The sequence below is a fragment of the Macrotis lagotis genome, chromosome 2 (genome assembly GCF_037893015.1).
Source record: "Macrotis lagotis isolate mMagLag1 chromosome 2, bilby.v1.9.chrom.fasta, whole genome shotgun sequence".
NCBI classification, from domain to species: Eukaryota; Metazoa; Chordata; class Mammalia; order Peramelemorphia; family Peramelidae; genus Macrotis; species Macrotis lagotis.
Window position 1 is genome coordinate 287,636,018 of NC_133659.1, and position 17,899 is coordinate 287,653,916.

The 17,899-nt window shown below is 51.4% G+C and overlaps 3 protein-coding genes across 4 annotated transcripts; 1 reads left to right on the forward strand and 2 right to left on the reverse strand.

Moving 5' to 3' along the window:
* Window positions 1-1,782: 1,782 nt before the first annotated feature.
* On the reverse strand, window positions 1,783-6,840 carry MARCHF9 (membrane associated ring-CH-type finger 9). The gene is made up of 4 exons (XM_074226267.1): window positions 6,308-6,840; window positions 5,105-5,260; window positions 4,643-4,835; window positions 1,783-3,530 (listed from the first exon to the last, which is right to left on the reverse strand). The coding sequence occupies exons 1-4, from the start codon at window positions 6,662-6,664 to the stop codon at window positions 3,196-3,198; spliced, it is 1,041 nt and encodes a 346-aa protein (XP_074082368.1). The 5' UTR covers window positions 6,665-6,840; the 3' UTR covers window positions 1,783-3,195.
* Window positions 6,841-9,715: 2,875 nt separating this feature from the next.
* Window positions 9,716-12,471, forward strand: CDK4 (cyclin dependent kinase 4). Of its 2 annotated transcripts, none has more exons than XM_074226268.1 (8): window positions 9,716-9,903; window positions 10,262-10,486; window positions 10,615-10,750; window positions 10,861-11,028; window positions 11,189-11,298; window positions 11,522-11,572; window positions 11,706-11,841; window positions 12,040-12,471. In XM_074226268.1, exons 2-8 carry the CDS (start codon window positions 10,269-10,271, stop codon window positions 12,133-12,135), a joined length of 915 nt encoding a protein of 304 aa, XP_074082369.1. In that variant the 5' UTR covers window positions 9,716-9,903; window positions 10,262-10,268; the 3' UTR covers window positions 12,136-12,471. The 2 variants fall into 2 exon arrangements, with proteins under 2 accessions (XP_074082369.1, XP_074082370.1); XM_074226269.1 differs by lacking the exon at window positions 9,716-9,903 and adding an exon at window positions 9,973-10,055.
* A 70-nt stretch (window positions 12,472-12,541) lies between these two features.
* Window positions 12,542-15,285, reverse strand: TSPAN31 (tetraspanin 31). Its single transcript, XM_074226270.1, has 6 exons — window positions 14,807-15,285; window positions 14,410-14,577; window positions 14,134-14,214; window positions 13,726-13,857; window positions 13,369-13,482; window positions 12,542-13,226 (listed from the first exon to the last, which is right to left on the reverse strand). Exons 1-6 carry the CDS (start codon window positions 14,867-14,869, stop codon window positions 13,152-13,154), a joined length of 633 nt encoding a protein of 210 aa, XP_074082371.1. The 5' UTR covers window positions 14,870-15,285; the 3' UTR covers window positions 12,542-13,151.
* Window positions 15,286-17,899: the final 2,614 nt, after the last annotated feature.

Sequence of the window (17,899 nt, forward strand, 5' to 3'; positions counted from 1 at the left end):
GAATGATGGAAATGACAAAAAGAAGATACATCCATACTTTTGCAGAGATAATACATAGGGAGTATGGGGCTACGCAGAAACTCTCAGGCACTGATACAGGAAGGGTAAAGGCTGATTAGGCAGAGGGAATTTCTAATTCTTTGACTCAGCATGTTACCCAGCCCCTCCATTTCTGGGCACAATTCTCTACCTTGTGATTTAAATACGGATTAACTCATCCTTCTTCTGCAATAAATCTGTCAGTAATCTCTAGTTCCACCCTGCCCCCCCCCCAAGTAGCTCAGGTAACCAACCCAGTTAGGACTTGCTCCTTTTCCTACCACCACCAACCCAATTATCGGAGCGTGGATCAAGTTTCAGTTTCATACTTCCTCCTCTCCCTTTCTTTGGCTTGGCCACTAGCCATAGTTCAGTGGGAGATAGAGTGATCTCTCTTATCCTAGGCTTTCTGAGAGAGACTATCCATACAAAATCAATAAAAATCCAGGACTTGTAAGCTCTCTGTATCATTGTGCAGGAACAAAGTTGTGTGTATATTAGCCTCCTCCCCCAACCCAATTACTATTCTTTCTAGACTCAGGGTTTTGGTTCCCCCTCCCCCCCAGGTTCAAGTTAACCTAAACTTGGTTTCTTATCCCCAAACTCTAAGTCCAAAGAGATGGATATTCATCCTTAACCCACCTACCCTTTAGCCTATGGCAGGATTATCCAAAGTTGCCGTTCCTAGAGAAACAATAATTTCAAAAATACCTAGTCTAGTCAGGGACCCCTAGTTGAAAAAGGGAGCTGTTCTGCCCTATTCCCCTTGCCCTAGTCTTACCCTCAGACATTCAATTGAGGCCTTCTCTCAGTAACAGGAGGTAGGGGAAACGCACTGACGTACTTGGCCCAGACTCAGGCCCTGAAGCATAGTGTGTAGATAAGTACTTATATGCTTTTGAGCTGTAATGTGGGGCCATTACTCACTGGGAGAGGGCCTGGAGGTGGAAAGGATTTGGCAAATACAGCCCCTAACCTGCATATCTTTGTCTGAGCAAGTCAACAAATGTCTATGTGCTAGTGGTCACTTTCTGGGGGAAAACAGCCAGCTTGGAACAGATGAGGGAGAGAAAATGCCCTTTCTCAGGGAGGCCCCCATCCACTCTGGCCTGACTTCAGGACTGGGACAAAGGAGCGAAGGGTCTAAGGGAGTCCAGTTAGAATGAGACTGTCACTGGAAAAATAAGTAGGGTGGGCAGGAGGGCAGTAAGTTTGCAAAACATACTCCTCTCAGCTCCGTATACCATACTACCCCATTCCCACTCTTGGGCTAGTCTATAGGACAGCACCATGGACAGCACCCAGATTGGTGCTGAGAGAGGAAGGGGGATCCTTCAAGCTGAGGTCTCAGAACTGACCACAAAGAGGTGGGGGGGAAGTCACTGCAGAAGCATTTCCCCAAAACAGCTCCTTGGCTCAGACTCTAAGGGAAAGACTAAAGATAATAGAAATAACTCTACTCCTGAATCCATTATGTAACCTGAATATTCTCATTGCTGATGAATAATTCACTTAGCCTGACAGCATAGACCAGAGGGCAAGAGCCTCCTGAGTTGGAGTAACCAAGCCTGCTGTTGACCCATATTCAGGACCAGTCCATAAGGTGCTACTTGATACCACTCCAGTATACAAATGGTGAATAATTCACATCTAGATCCTGGGGGGGGTGGGGGTGGAGAGGAGATGGGGCAGGGAGGACCCACAATTTGATTCATTTGACAAAACTTAAAAAGGAATGAGATAAAAACCTTAAACCTGCTGGTTAACACAAACTGCTTGAGTAAGCTCAGGTTTGAACTGAGACATGTAATTATTGGAAAGGCAACATAAATCAGAGGGAGCTGAGGGCCCAGAGGTATATTCATGCAGAATGACCAGCATTGATCCAAGTGAATAGAAATCCACTTTATACCACTAACCATTAAAAATACAGTCTGAAAGGGAGTCTTAATGACCCAAAATGTCTAAAGTATACTTCCTGCTTTCACCCACCTCCCAGCTTGAAGAAATACTAGGACATCTGATCAAACTTATCCCCAACCTTCATTCTCACCTAATTCTCAGGGGTTCTCACACTTAGAAAATGAAAACAATTTCTCACAATTATATCATAATTTTCTAAAGCATTTCTATGTCTTTCTCATGTCCCATTACAGAAAACCCCAAGCTAGTACTCAAGTGCCAAATCATTTTGATGTTTAGCGATTTGGTGTATAGAACGCAACCAGAAATAAATGCTCAGGTCTTGGAAAACATTTGGTCATTGAAAAATTTTCTTTGCCATGGGAATTTACCTATTTCTCATTTTCCTCACACCAATTCTGTGAGGTAGATAGGGAAACTGAGGCACAGAGGGGTAGAACATAGGTCTTATTTTTTTTTCCACCAGACCATTCTGAACCTTGCCAACTATACAATTAAAGTGAATTATTCACCAGCAAATGTTTGCTAAACCATTTGGGGTTGGTAGGGAGAAAAAAAATTAACTTATTAGGTACTTTGGGACTTGCAACATGTATAGACAAAACCGCCCCCGCCCCCCAAACCTCAAATCTTCCCACAATCCTCCGACGAGAAAAGAGCCTCTGTTTGCATATAAATGACTCTTTATGCCCTCCCCTCAAACAAGAGGGGGTAGGGCAGGGGTAGACTCCCCTGCCCTCATGCAGGGAACAGGAGGTGGATATACACTAGTCTTATTGCCAGATGCCCTGTGGCCATAAAGTAGGAGGGATGGGTGAATTGGTAGCCCCTTCCTCCTGGCACTGGCCCCCCTTCACCAAATCATTCCTATGGAGTTGGGAGGGGCCAGAGGCCGTGTGAGCTGAGGTAAAGATGATTTTTCTCCACTCTCTCCAGGGGAAAAGATGTTCTCCCCACTTCCCAGGAGGAAAAGCGGCCATCAATGAGGATCGAAATTTCTTCCAGGTAGAATCTTTGCCCCAGGGAAAGATGAATGATCAGTGGGGGTCAGATATTATCTCCAGCGGTCATGTCAACATCAGAGATCCGTTGATGTGTGGGCCAGTCAGGTGTGGGAGCAACCCCTTGGCCAAGTGGAATCTCCACTGGTTTAGGAAAGATGCTCAGCAAGGACTGGACCATATCTCCAGCCAGTGCACTGACTTTAGGGTCCTCCTTTCCTGAGAGTTTAGCTCAGACAGTGGTGACCCTCATGACAACCTCTCGGCCAGATCGGGAGCTGGAACGGGCATCTGGTGGCCGCAGCTGTCCAAGCAGATGCAGAATTGTGTAGCCACAGTGCTGGGGCAAGAGCGTCCGGACACGCTGGGCAGCTGGAGGGCGGCCAGTGGCCCCAGGAGAGGAACCTGTCCGTGAGGTCCTGGGGCCTGGCTTCCCTGCCATCCCACCTCCTGCATCCCCTCCTAGGTCCTTGGTCTTGTCATAGTTCAGAACCTTCCACTGTTGGTTCACTGCCTGCCAGCGTTTGAAGATGCGGTAGACAGAAGAGCCCTCATGGACAATAAGACCTGATTGGAAAGGGAGGTCAGAGGTTGGATCAATTTTTCATTGAACTCAAGAGTCAGGGGAAAATCCAAACCTGATTTTTCCAGACTGAAATGAAATAGTAAGAATTAAGAGAAGCACTAGGGCAGAGCAAAGAAAAACCCCAAGTTTTGTCAAAATCAAGGGGATCTCTAATTGGGCAGGCCCAGGCCTGACCTGTTCAGGCCCCAGGAAGCAAATCTGGCACTGGGGGAGGGGGGGGGGGTTAGAGCCTGCTGTCCAGGCTGCTGCTCAGAGACAGGAAGTCCAGGCCACTGGGGTCCAGAGAGGGAGGCGGTTGGGGGCAGGGGTCCAGCCCAAGCTTCCTTGTTAAAGGAGTTCTATATTTAAAAATCAAATGACCTGGGTTCAAATCTTTGTTCAAATCACTAGTAAGTGAACAATAACAACACTAAATAATAATAATAACAATAATAATATTTACATTTATACATCACTTCAATGTTTGCAAAGCCATTACAAATATGATCTTACTGTATTCTCATAATACTTCTAGGTGATGTGTTATCATTATCCTTATTTTACAGATGAGGAAACTGAGGCGGACGGGGTTAGGACTAGACTTTATTTTATTTTTTTAGGGTTTTTTTTTTTGCAAGGCAAATGGGGTTAAGTGGCTTGCCCAAGGCCACACAGCTAGGTAATTATTAAGTGTCTGAGGTCGGATTTGAACCTAGGTGCTCCTGACTCCAGGGCTGGTGCTTTATCCACTGCTCCAGCTAGCAGCCCCAGGATTAGACTTTAAGGCAAGCTTTTTGGTGTCTCAAGTCCAAGTGAGTAAAATAAAGGGATTGTATTACATAACCTAATAGTTTCCTTTCAGTTCCAGCTCTAGTATCCTATAAATTTTCTTTCAAATTGTGCTTAAGCTGGGGAGAGGAGATAATTAATTCCATATGAATTTGTTGCTATTAAGCACCTACCATGGATATTGAGCACCTATGTGTGTAGAGCATACATAATTCAGGTGTAAAAGTTAGGTAGTTTAGATAAAGATAAAATCACCGGTTCCTCTGTGTTTTAATTTATAGGAACCTTGGGGATTTTAGGTGGATGGGATTGGGTGGTCTCTCACCAATGCAGACGACATCCATAAAGCCGTACATGCCATAGCAGATCTGGAAGAGCAGGTCCTGGCGCTGCCACTTGGCCGATGGACTGAGTGAAGACCAGATGAGCCAGGAGATGCTGGCAACAAGGAAAAGGGAGCCCAGGACAATGGCTGCGATCTGGACCTTCTCAATGACTGTCAGGGAGATGGCCTGCCACTAGAAAAGGAAGGTGTTCTCAGAGGAATACATGAGGACACAAGGTCTCGCTGGCTACAGAACGCAGGGTCGTGATAATAGGAGGCAACCATAATAGGGAAGGCCTCAGTGACAGAAAAAGAATCAGGGTGATGGGGTATCTGTTGTCAAGTGGCTTAGGGGAAAGCATAGCCAGATCTGGTTTGGGGTGGGTGGGGGGAGGCGGTGAACTGCTCCCAGAACTCCTACCTCTACCATTAGCCTAAGGCCCTTCCCCCTGTACCTCTCACCTGTAGTGGGTTCTTGGTGCTTATCGCCAGGACCTGGTACTTGAAATAGCAGAGTTCACAGCTCCAGGATCCTCGCTCACTGATCCATCGAATGAGGCAAGGTTGGTGGGTACAACGAACAGAACCATCACACCGGCATGGGCTCAAGAGCTCCCCCTAAAGGTAGGGAGACAAGGGAGGACCCAATCACCCATCATCTCAACTGGATAGAGAGTTTCACTCCCTCCTCAAAGAAACTCTCGATATTAGAGATCCATATCAGAGATCCAAATTCAAGACCCTCAAGGGAAACCATTCATCCCGGATTAGATGAAGAGTACACACTAGAGTGGGGAGGAAAGCCCTTAGATTGAAAAGCAAACTGTTCCAAGATCAGAGAAACCAGCAGAAAGAAAGGAGATGCAAGGGGACCTAGAATATCTCTTTTCTTGGAGCCCTAGAGAACATAGTTTATATAAAACCAAGGAGATGGACAGGGTTGGGGGGGGTAGAAGGCTAGAATGACTTTAAATAAGTGTTAATCACCACCACTCTACCACCCATCAAAATAACCTTTAAACAACTTTACAGATTTTGCAGGAATTCAGAGGATTTTATTATTGTATCTCCATGGGGTCCAAAAGAAAACCTTGATACCAGACTAGGTCTGCCCTCAATCAAGGAAATTCCCTCTGAGCACTAACAATCCTTCTCCAACCCTTCCTCCCCCTTTATGGGCAGCTCCCTTCAGAACAATTTAAACAAAGAATCATCTTTGAAGAATGAAAGTTGCTGAATTTAAAGCAGAGAAAGGCTCTCCCCAAAGGTTAAAGATGCTGAGGAATAAAGGGAGCACAGATGAGAAGCTCCAGCCCCAACAAGCGAGGCTGGCTTTTCAAAGAGCAGCCTTTCCTCTGCCTCCATGAAGGGTGGCCCCTCCCACAGCCTATAGAGATAGTAAAGTGTGGGGAGGTGGGATCAGGGGACAGTGGGCTGCTTTGCCCTGACAGCTCTGGCCTCCTCCCCAGGCCAGCTTCCCTGGCACACAACCTGTCCTCCTTTTCCTGGGCTCCGACCCACCCCTCCCCAGGCACCCTCCCGCCTGGCCTTCTCCCGGGTACCCCCTACCAGGTTCTGGTCCCGGCATGCCCCCGGGTCCCCCCGGCCGGGCCCCCCTCCCCGCCCCGGCGCCCCGCTCCCAGCCTCCCCAGGCCCCGGCCTGACCTGCTCCGGCCCCTGGAAGCAGATCCGGCACTGGGGGGTTCGGAGCCCGCTGTCCAGGCTGCTGCTCAGGGACAGGGAGTCCAGGCCGCCGGGGCCCGGAGCGGGGGGCGGGGGGGGCGGGGGCGGGGGTCCAGCCCGAGCTTCCTTGTCCCCGGGGCCCCGGGCCCGCGGCTCCGACCCGTAGTACTCCTCGTCGTCGCCGTCGCTGTCCCGGGCCGAGCAGCCGGCGAAGGGCCCCCAGCCGCAGCCGGCTCCCCCGCCCCCCCGGGGCTGAGGCTCGGGCCGGGGCCGCCCCCCGCCCGTCAGCACCAGCAGCTTCAGCTCGTTCAGGAACATGCGGAGCCGGGACTTGAGCATCGTCCGGGCGCCGGGGGCCGCGGGGGAGGGGCGGGGAGGGCGGTGTCGGGGTCTGGCCGGGGGAGGGGGCGAGGCGGGGGAGGGGGCGCCGGGGCCTGCGGGGCCGGGCTCAGCGCTGCCTCCCGCCCTGCCCCGGGGCTGGCGGCCCGGGGGCCATGGCCGGGGTCCTCTAGGGCGCGGGGGCCCGCGGGGCCGGGGCCGGAGCCGCCCGGGGGCCCGGGGTCACGGGCCCAGGTCCTCCTGCGGCGGGGCCGCCCCCCATCGCGGGCCGCCGGGCCCCGGCCCCGCTCGGGCTCGGGCTCGGGCTCGGGCTCCGGCTCCGGCTCCGGCTCCGGCTCCGGATCGACCCGTCCGCTCGGCCGTGGCAAATGGCGGCTCCTTCCGGCGGCGGCGGCGGCGGCGGCGGCGGCAGAGACCCCCCCCACCCCCACCCCCCGGAGCGGCGGGCTGGCGGCGGGCGGGGAGACGGAGCCCGGGAGCCGGCGAGGGAGAGAGGAGGGGCGGGGCGGGCAGGGGGAGGGGAGGGGAGGGGGCCGCGGCTGCGCATCCCCGCCCCGCCCCGCGCGAGCAGGTGGCCCCGGGGGCGGGGGCCGGGGCGGGCCGGGGGCAGAGTGGAGGGAGGCTGAGGGGGCCAGGCTGCTGGGGGGCAAGGTGCCAGAATGTGCGCGCGCGCGCGCGCGCGTGTTTGTGTGTGTGTGTGTGTGTGTGTGTGTGTGTGTGTGTGTGCGCGCGTGTGTATATGCGTGTGTGTGTGTGTATGTGTGTGTGTATGTGTGTGTGCGCGCGTGTGTATGCGTGTGTGTGTATGTGTGTGCGCGCGCGTGTGTATATATGCGTGTGTGTGCGCACGTGTGTATATATGCGTGTATGTGTATATATGTGCGTGTGTGTGCGCGCGTGTGTGTATATGCGTGTATGTGTATATATGTGTGTATATATGCGTGTGTGTATATGCGTGTGTGTGCGCGCGTGTGTATATATATGCGTGTGTGTGTGTGTGTGTGTGTGTGTGTGGATGGAGACAGGTAAGCGGGCTGGGGCAGAGCCGCGGCCTCTTTTAACATCTCACAAGCAGCCGCTTTAGCAACCCCCACACGCCAGTCTCCCCTTCTCCACCGCCCAGGGCGCCCTCCACTCCCCCACCTCGTGTTCCTCTTGTCAAACCTCGCCAAGCTCCTTCTCTTTCCCTTCTCCCCAGTCTGTGGGAAAAGGGAGTCTGGGGAGTCCTTTCGGTCAAACACTCTGGGAAAAAAAGTAATTAGTAAAAGAATAATTAACAGAAGGACTGAGGGGACAGAGATAGGGGAGGGGCAGGCGGCAAAAATCAGAGCTTCCCGGATGGAGGGGAGGGGAAGAGCATGGATTCAATCATACATTTCAGGGTTTTTTAAAATTTATTTTTATTTACAATTTTAAATTCTATTCCTTCCTTCCTTCTCTCCCTTCCCTATCTATTGAAAAGAAAAGAAAACCGAATCAATGAAACCGTCTCAAAGAGCAAAGTTGAAATAAAGGAGAAGTTGGGATCTAGAATGAACCTCCATAATAAGAGGAATGTTGAAGTAGAGAAAGTTTTTCACACCATTCATTCATTCATTCATTCAAGCAACATTTAGAAAGCACACTTTGTTACCATTGTCTGATCTTAGGACTACGTGGCAGTTCCTGCTCTCAAGAAGCATACAATTCCAAAGAGGAGGACAATACAAGTCGGATAGAGACAAAACACTAGTCCTTTAACTCACCTTCCACAAGGCTCACCTTACAAGGTGCAAATATTTCCTTCATTTCCCTATTTCCTCAGGATTTCCCACCACAAAGATAGCCGCCCTAGTACTCCTGCTATCCTTAGTAGCAATATATGGAGCAGGAAGTAACTCTTCTTCCCAATTTGAAACTGTTGCAAAGGGTTTAAGAGAAAGATAGGAAAGAGAAACATTGAAGACCCTAAGTCAGACACTATTAACCACCTCTTGACTCAAAGAAATTCTGAAATGGAATGAGAGATAATACTGACAAAAAAAGAGGGCAAATGCATCAGTGAGTAGATAAGTCTTTCCTTCCCCCCCCCATTCCCTTTAGGATAGGGATGGAAGGGGAGAGGAACACTTGGGCTAGGGATAAGGACCGAAGCCCACTTTGTTGTAGAATGACGGTTTGGAGTATGGAAGGTTTGCGGTAGGGTGGAGGTTCTAATCTCCTTTCTGACACTTAGTGTGTGACTTTAGGCGAGTCTTGTCATTGTTTTCTCCCTTTGTACCAATGAACGGGTTTGAGTAGAAAACCTTTAGGTCTCCTTCAGCTCTTAGCCAGGGTCCCATTGTATCCCTGTCTCACCCCCTTTTTAGTTTGGCTGAGTCCTATGCATGGATAGGCTGTTTCCTTATGTTGAGGGATCCTTTTATAATAAAAATCGAATCAGAGGTTTGGAAGGAACCTCAGAGGTGATGGCATTCTCCCCAACCTTTGACCAGCATCTGTCCCGGCTGGTCCTTCATTCCCCGCTTGATAGCGTCCGGGGAGCTGCTACTAAAAGCCCTGGGTCTGCCCCCTCTCACTTCCACCCACTACTCCTCCTGCCCTCTGCGGCCAAGCCGCTTCCACTCCAGGCACTGGCTGCTTTTCTTGTTTATGCTTCTTGAGAAGGGGGAAGAGAGGAAAGGAGGGGAAGGAGGATTCAGAAATGCCATGAGAATGCAGGAGGGACCAAGAAACCGGGAGACCACCAGAGAGACCACCTCTTCCCCAGCCGCCTTCTGTCCACAGCTGGGATCTGGGTGGCCTCGGTTGCCATGGCACCACCCCGGGGCTCCTCCCCCTGACGGGCCCCGCCTCCGCCCGGGTCACGTGACCCGCCCTTAGCCACACCTCGGCAATGTCAGTGGATCACGTGTGATAGCAACAGATCACGTGGGCACGGCCCCTTCCCTGCCGGCCTCCCGTCGGCCCGCTCCGGAGCTGCCCTAAGGCGCATGAATGGCCGGTCACGTGCCCTCACGTCCCGCGTGCGCCCGTCTCCCTCCGCCTCCCCGTTTCCGCGCGCCGCCTTGGCAGCGCCGGTCACGTGGTGAGGGTGTGGGAGAGGGATCCGCTCTAGCCCCCGGGAGTCTATGGTGAGGCCTGCCGCGTCCGGCCCCCCGGGACCGCATTCCCCTGCATGGCTCCGCCGGGGGCGGCCCCGGCGCCCAGATAACGGTCCGTCCCCGCCCCGGGCGGCGCGGTGCCCAGCGCCGGAGGAGGTGAGCAGGGCGCGGGCCGCCGCGGGCACGGCCAGGGGCCCGGCCTTTCTCCCGGAGCGGATTTTGCCGCGGAATGGCCCGAGGCCCCGCCCCCTGCCCTGCCTCGGCGCCCCGCGTGCCCGAGCGGGAGGCCGAGCGAGCCGGGCCGCCGGGTAAGGGCCGGGCCGGGCCGGGCCGGGCGGGAAGGGGCCGGGGCCGGGGGCTGCCGGACTGGCCTGGTGCCTGGCTGCCCCGCGGCTCCTGCCCGCCCCGCGGCGCCTGGCCTGTCATTTCCCAGGCGGGGTGCCGGCGGGGGCGGAGGATCCCCCGTTACCCCGGGGCCCCGGCGGGCCAGGGTAACCGTGCCGCCTCCTCCTAGGCTCAGGATGGACATCCCTCGGTATGAACCGGTGGCCGAGATCGGCGTGGGTGCCTACGGGACGGTCTACAAGGCCCGGGACCCCCACAGCGGCCACTTCGTGGCACTCAAGAGTGTGAAGGTCCCCACGGGAGGAGGAAGTGGGGGGGGCCTGCCCGTCAGCACGGTCCGAGAGGTGGCCCTCCTGAGGAGGCTGGAGGCCTTCGAGCATCCCAACGTGGTCCGGTGAGCCCCGGGGGAGGGTTGAGGCTCTGGGGGGGGGGGGGGCAGCCCGACGGAGAAGTAGGACCTGAGCAGGAGCCCAGCAGAGAGCAGAGTCGGAAGCCTCCTAAGTCACCCTCTGCTCTGATCAGGCTGATGGATGTCTGTGCCACCGCCCGAACTGACCGAGAGACCAAGGTGACCCTGGTGTTCGAACATGTGGACCAAGACCTGAGGACGTACCTGGACAAGGCCCCTCCACCAGGGCTGCCCTTGGAGACCATTAAGGTGTGAGCCAGGAGTCCAGGGGTGGGGAAGGTCCTGGGAATAAATAGGGGCTGTCGGGTTCATAAACCCCCAAGCTTCTTTACAATGACCTTAGTGTGCTTTTTTTCCAGGACCTAATGAGACAGTTTTTAAGAGGCCTAGACTTTCTTCATTCCAACTGCATTGTCCACCGTGACCTGAAGCCAGAAAACATACTTGTGACCAGTAGTGGAACCGTCAAGTTAGCTGACTTTGGTTTAGCCCGGATCTACAGCTGCCAGATGGCACTCACACCTGTGGTCAGTGGGAACCAAGGAGTAGTAGTTTATTCTGGAGAAAGGAGGTGGGAATGCTGAAAGGTTGAAGAAAATGACAGCTTAGGAAACTTTCGGGGGCCTCCTAGAAGTCCCCCCTCCCATGCTGCCCTTACAGGTTCCTTTTTCTCTCTCTCTCTCTCAGGTAGTCACTCTCTGGTACCGAGCTCCTGAGGTTCTCCTGCAGTCAGCATATGCAACACCTGTGGACATGTGGAGTGTTGGCTGCATCTTCGCAGAGATGTTCCGTAGGAAGTGAGGACTTCGTGAGACTTCAATTACTCCTCTTCTTTTAGTTACCGGGAAACCTCGGTTCCTGTCCCTCTTATACCCTTCCCAAAACAAAATTGCTGTCTTTGAAAGTACTCTAATGATCCCTGACAGTTACTATTTCTGGAACCTCAGTGATTCTCTCCCCCCCTGCCCCCAAACACTCTAGACCTTGATTACTGTTCTTTTATCCTTTTTCTGCCTTCAGGCCTCTCTTCTGTGGAAACTCTGAAGCTGACCAGTTAAGCAAAATCTTTGAGTAAGTGAACAGAAAGTTGAATTAGGATGTGTCACTCAATGTCCTTTTCTAGAAGGCTTTTGAGAGTCTTGGAATTCGGGAGAAGAGATACTAAAGCCAAGACCACTCAATCACAGGTCTCCCTTCTCTCTAGCCTGATCGGGCTGCCAGCAGAAGATGATTGGCCTCCTGATGTTTCTCTGCCCCGAGGAGCCTTTACTCCTTGTAGTCCCCAGCCTTTACAATCTGTCGTGCCTGAGCTTGAGGGACCTGGAGCACAACTGCTGCTGGTAAGGGACAATAGAGAGAATAGAAAAACTACCCTCCTCACCTTTTCTTTCAGGAGATTCAGAAGGGGCAGAGTACAAATATAGTTGGTAGGAGGTTTAAAAGTCATGGGAATTGGGAGAGAAGGGAAGGAATCTATCTTTAAGGGTGGTCAGAAATGTCTTTGCTATTACTTCAAAACATTCTCACTTTTTTTTCAGGAAATGCTGACCTTTAGCCCCCACAAACGAATCTCTGCCTTCCGAGCTCTGCAACACACTTACCTACAGACAGCTGGGGAAGGGAACCCAGAATGACCACTGGAAGAACTACATCCAGGACCAATACAAAAGGAAGAAGAGCTACCATTTCCCCTCCCCACGGACACTGGGATCACTCCTACCGCCACCATGATGTTCAACATCACAAGGCAGGAGGGAGAACACGATCCTCCATACACATACCCTTCCCAAATCCTTAACCATTTTACACACAGAATCTTTTACTGCCTTAATGACATTCCCTACCACCAATGCCCTTTGTGAGACATCTCTCTTTCCCACCCTAACCCCCTAGATTTTGGGGGAGAGGAGAGGGTAGAGGATGGTTTATACCGGGAAAAAAAGCAAAACACGAAGCTGGTCTGGTTTTTATGTTTCTGACTCTGATTAACTGTGAATCTGCAAATGAGTGAGGGATGAAAATAGACAACGTGGTAGTTCAAAGTGAATGAATAAGGTCTTTATGGAATAATACAAATCATATAGGGTTTGAGGTTAATACAGTCTTCATTTGAGAAAATAGAAAAAAAAATATGCAAATACAGGGTTAAAAAGGCTTTATTTTTTTTTTACATTCACTACACTATCCAAAAATACAAAGCCTATATGCTCTTGATGTGAGAAAGTTGTCACCTTTGGAGGATTGTTACCCACTCACCTCACCCCTAAGGAACATTACTTCCATTAATGATTGGCTGTGCCTTGGCTGTGATTAACCTTGGAGAGGAGAGATCCTGGGCAGGGTAAGACAGATCAAGTCAGTCTAGAAGGAGGCTGGCAGGGCTGGAGTTTGCAGGGAGCTTCTTGCCCCATTCAATCACATGCACTTGATAAATAGCATCCCGCTTCCTGGGAGCATGGGGGTATGCTCAGAATCTTCCCAACTCTGCCTATCCCCAAAACCTCATGTCAAGGACAGAAGCCTAACTGTCCAATCAGCTTAGGGATTGTAGCAAAAAAGGGCCTCTTCTTATTTCCTTACATGGAAAAGGCCCTGGGGTCCCCACCACAAAGGAGTAGGGAAAAGATGGGTCAGGGGCATCCGGAGATCTCTATAGGAAGGCACTGGGGTTTGCTCGAGGGTCCTTCTGATTCCGGAATCTCATTGCTAACCACACACCTAGGATCTGGGGGAGGAAATGGGGACATTTTAGAAGGAAAGAAATAGCAACACCTGTGTATGACGCACTCAAATCCACAGTTTATAGCTCCAACTAGGAGAAGGAGAGTGATGTGGAAGATAAGTCCAACAAGAAGGGAAGACCTCACCTCTGTAAAGCTGAAGAAGAGTCCAACACCCCCCAGGATTTTCAGTGCTTCATCAGAATGCTTAAGGAATTTGTCTCCACAAACCTGGCACTTTGGGCCGTGGGTCTTGCAGAGCTAGAAATAAGAGGATTTCAAAATGATGGTTCTTGGTGGATAAAAGAACAGGCCCTGTTCCACCCTTTTCAAGAGGCCATATAGCTTGGGAAATGGTTAACCAGTATTAATGTTCACTGATTATCACTCAAACCTTTTCCAGCCATTCATACATTCATACAGTTTCTGTAATCTCATGATGCCAATCCTCTTCCCTACTCTGGACATTGTCCACTGTCACCATCCCCAGCCCCATATCCTCACAGCAGTGCAGAAGTTATAATCCTGGGAGTACAAGGTTGTGGAGTTGAAGAGGCCACAGCAGTCCAAACTTGTCTCTAGTTCGTTCCGAGTCTTGTTAGTCATGACCAACCAGTAAGTGCTGATGACATCTTTCTGGTAGAAAGAAAGGAATGGAGTACTAATAAAACGATCCCAATTCTAACTAACATACTAAAATATGATGTGTGCTAATTCATTATCTGAGGAGCATGGAGCAAAACTTCGTGTTTGGGGTATCATCAGGAATACAATGTTTTTCTTTTTTCTGAAGAACCTTTCAAATCCCAAACTGATCAGAAATCTAGGCTTTTAGGAGACTGCAAAGTGGCAGACCCAGAGTTTCGTAGGAGAAGAGGAGGAGGAGGAGGGAAAGGAAGTGTGTCCCCTTACCTGTGTGTTTCTGTTAATTGCCAGACAGGAGCAAGAGATTCCAAACTGGAAGATGAAAACCAAACCGAGTATGATCATGTACTAAAGTGGGGCTGAGTTAAGGAAAAAGTGACCAGAGCCATTCCCGCTTCAATCCTATGCATCGCTACCTCTGGTGATGGGAGAAGCTCAAAGCCAGTGGTTTGTCCTGGGCTAGAGAAGGAAGGCGTCTCCGCGGGAGGCTTGGCTCCCACAAAGGACCCGCACCCCCCAGCACCCCCTGGCACCCCGGGATACAAAGAACAGCAGGACTTGGTGGTGGTAGACGGCACCGATGAGCCCGACCACGGCGATGAGGAGGAGGAAGACCCCTACCGCGATGACGCCCCCGATGATGTCGATGCTGGACACCAGCCCCAGCCCCTTGCCCCAGGCAGCCACGCCGATCAGCAGCAGCCCCACGAGCTGGGAGGGGAGCCAGGGGGGTCAGCGCGCCCGGAGGGAGCCCCCGGCCCTCCGCCTCCACGGGACCCGCTAATGGGGCCCAGCCACGGGCCACGGGGCGCCCCCGCGCCGTGGCCGGAAGCTCGGTCCCCTCCCCACGGAAGTCCCGGGATCCCCGCCGCCCCGGGAAGTCTCCGAAAGCCCCCGGGGACCCTCGCCACCGGAAGTCCCGGGGGACCCTTCCCCTCACCATGTAGACCACGTTGAGCGCACACAGGGCATTCTTGGAGCAGGCGAAGCCGCCGCACACCATCTTCCCGGCACTGGGGACCGGGGTCCCGACGCCTCGAGAGTGCCAAAGGTCTCGGGGGCCGTGCGCTAAGGCCCCGGCGGCTCCTGTCTCTTTAAATCATCTTCTCCCAAGCCCCGCACTCTGCGCCTGCACCGGCCCGCCCCTGCCTCCGGATTGGTAAGGCTGGAGGCCCGCCTCGCCCTTCCATTGGGGAGTCCGTCGGTCAATCGAATCAGGAGTCACCGCCCAGGGCGCCCGCTTACACCGGCCTGCTCATCATTGGGCGAGCCGTAAGAAAGGGGCGGGCTTTCGGGGACTCCCGCGATGGGCTAGGACTGGAGCGACCCGGGCTGCCGCCGCCGCCGCTACAAAGGCCCGGATGACTGGGACCTCTCCGCGAGAGAGCGGCGGCCTGCGGAAAGTTGGGCGCGGGGCTGGAGGGGAGAGGAGGGCGGGCGGGCGGCGGGGCCTCCCCCCGAGGGCCGCCCCCGAGCGCCGCCCCGAGCTCGTCCCGCAGTGACCTCATGGGGAGGTTGTTTTGTTGTGGCGTCACGCGCCGCGTCCGGACCCGCCCAAGGCCTGCCACCGCGACCCAGAGGCCGGAACCGGCGCATCTCGCATCGCCGCGTCCCAGACGACTACGCCGAGGTTCGGCCAATGGGGCGATGCGCATGGCGGGGGCCCGTCGGCCTCGGCCTCCCCGTCTGCAAATGGCAGCACCCTCCTGCGCACAGTTGCCAGGATCCAGCGACATAACCCGCGAAAACCACCAGGAGCATTAACATTATCCTCATCAGGGGCGCAGTGGAGTCAGGAGTACCCGAGTTCAAATGCGGCCTCGGACACTTAATAATGACCTAGCCGTGACCTTGGGCGAGCCACGTAACCCCACTGCCTTGAAAAAACATATATATACATATATATATATATATATATATATATATATATATATATATATATATATATATCCTCATCTTGTGCTGGAAGGGTGCTCGGGCATCTCTGGTCCAGTCTCTTAGACCAGCTCATCTTTTCATCTTGTAGGATAAGGTTCTGAGCACTGAAGTGACTTGCCAAAAATACATGAGTCTTAATTAAGCCGAGCTGCTGCGCTCCTAATTTGGGGTTTCCTCTGCAAAAAAAAAAAAAAAAAAGTATTATTAGAAAGAAAAATTATTAGCTGGGAGAGGGATGCCAAAGATAAAGTAATATAGCTGCCCTTGATGAATTCAAATTGTTTTTGGCTCAGATGAACTACATCTTCTGAGTCTAAAAGACATGGCAGATGTGATGACTGAGCCACTGTCAGTTATATTCAAAAGAGCGTGGAAAATGGAAGAAGCACCATAAGACTGAGGAAGAACAAATATTATTTTTAAAATAGGGAATTTCAAAAACGAACAGTATGCAAATAACATCAGTGAACTTGACTTTGATTCCTGGGAAAGTTTTAGAAATTTAAAGGAATGATTGGTGAACACTTGAGAAGGGAAGCAGTGATTCCAAAGAGTCGTCACACTAGCTTAATTTTTTTTTGACAGGATTACTAAACTAGTAGATGAGCCAAAGGCTGTGGATATAATTTACCTACATTTTAATAAGGCTTTTGAAAAAAGTTTCTCATTTAATTCTTGCAGAGAAGATGGGTTAGAATAGATGAAAACATTCAAACGGTTTCAGAACTGGTTGAATGAAATGAATAAGGAGTAGCTGTTATGGTTCAACATCACCATGACAAAAGGTCTCCCCTGGAGTAAGTACCTCAGAGACCTCAGCTCAGTGCTAGTTAACATTTTTTTATCATTAATTTGATAAAGGCTTTAGAGGACTTGATGCACTAAGCTAAGTGCTTACATAACACTAGTTAACAAACCAGGTAATACACTGATTGATGACAATAGTGGTTTTGAAAAGGATCTGAGGATCTTAATGGACTGCAAGCTTAACATGAGAGTAGTGTGTTAGGGCAGCTGGAAAACTAATCTGACTTGCACTGGGCTACAATTAAGAGGAGCATAGCTTCCCAGAATCCTTAGGGAGGGTGATAGACTAAGAGTAAGCTAGGAGGCAAGGTGGACAGAGTGCTGGCCTTGGAGTCAAATCCAGCCTCAGCCAACTTGACACTACCCGTGTGATCCTAGGCAAGTCATTTAGCCCTGATTGCCTTGAATCCAAGGCCATCTCCAGTCCTATTGATCCCTTGTGGCTGATGACTTAGCACAACATTCCCTCACTCAAATTCAATTCACATATTTGTCATAGTTATGGTCCTCTTTGAGAATGAAGGACAAAATAACAAGGAGGGTGATAGTCCTCTATGCTCTCTGTTCCTATCAGACAGACCTCATCTGAACTCATTTTTTTATATGACACTGTGTTTTATTTCCATTTCCCCCTTTCATTCCAAGCAGAGACAGAAAACAACATATTTGGCCCTCCTATGCCAGGCTGCCAAAATAAAAGCTCATCTTCTCTTCCAAAATTCCTCTCTGACACAAATGAAAGCATTTTAAAGGTTATGAATAGCAATTATTCTACCTCCACAAAACTCCCCAGACTTCATCTGAACTTTTAGATTTAGTTCTGGGAGGCATGATTTAAGAGCTGGAGAGTAGTTAGATTGGTGGATGGCCTTGAACCCATGATATGTGAATCTTTTCAAGGGACCAAAAACATATTCACCTTGGAGAAAAGGAAAAGTGGGGAACATGATAGCTAATTTAAAAGATTTGAAGGGCTATCATGTGAAGAGGGTAGAAACAGAATCCTAGGTAGAAGTTCCAATTTTTAATTTGCTCTCAAGAGCTAACAAATGGACCTCTTTGGAGGTCTTTAAGAAGAACCTTGTCTGCCAGTTCCTTTCATAAATGGACTGAACTAGCTAGATACTCAAATTCTATGATTCTACATCCACATTCATTTATTCTTTCCACTACAACATCCTTTACCCAGATGCTTTCCTTTCTAGGATAGGAGGTTAGTAAATAGCCTTTATTTTTGCAACTTGTGATTTCAATAGCCTGATTTGGAACTCATTATCTCTGCTGCAAC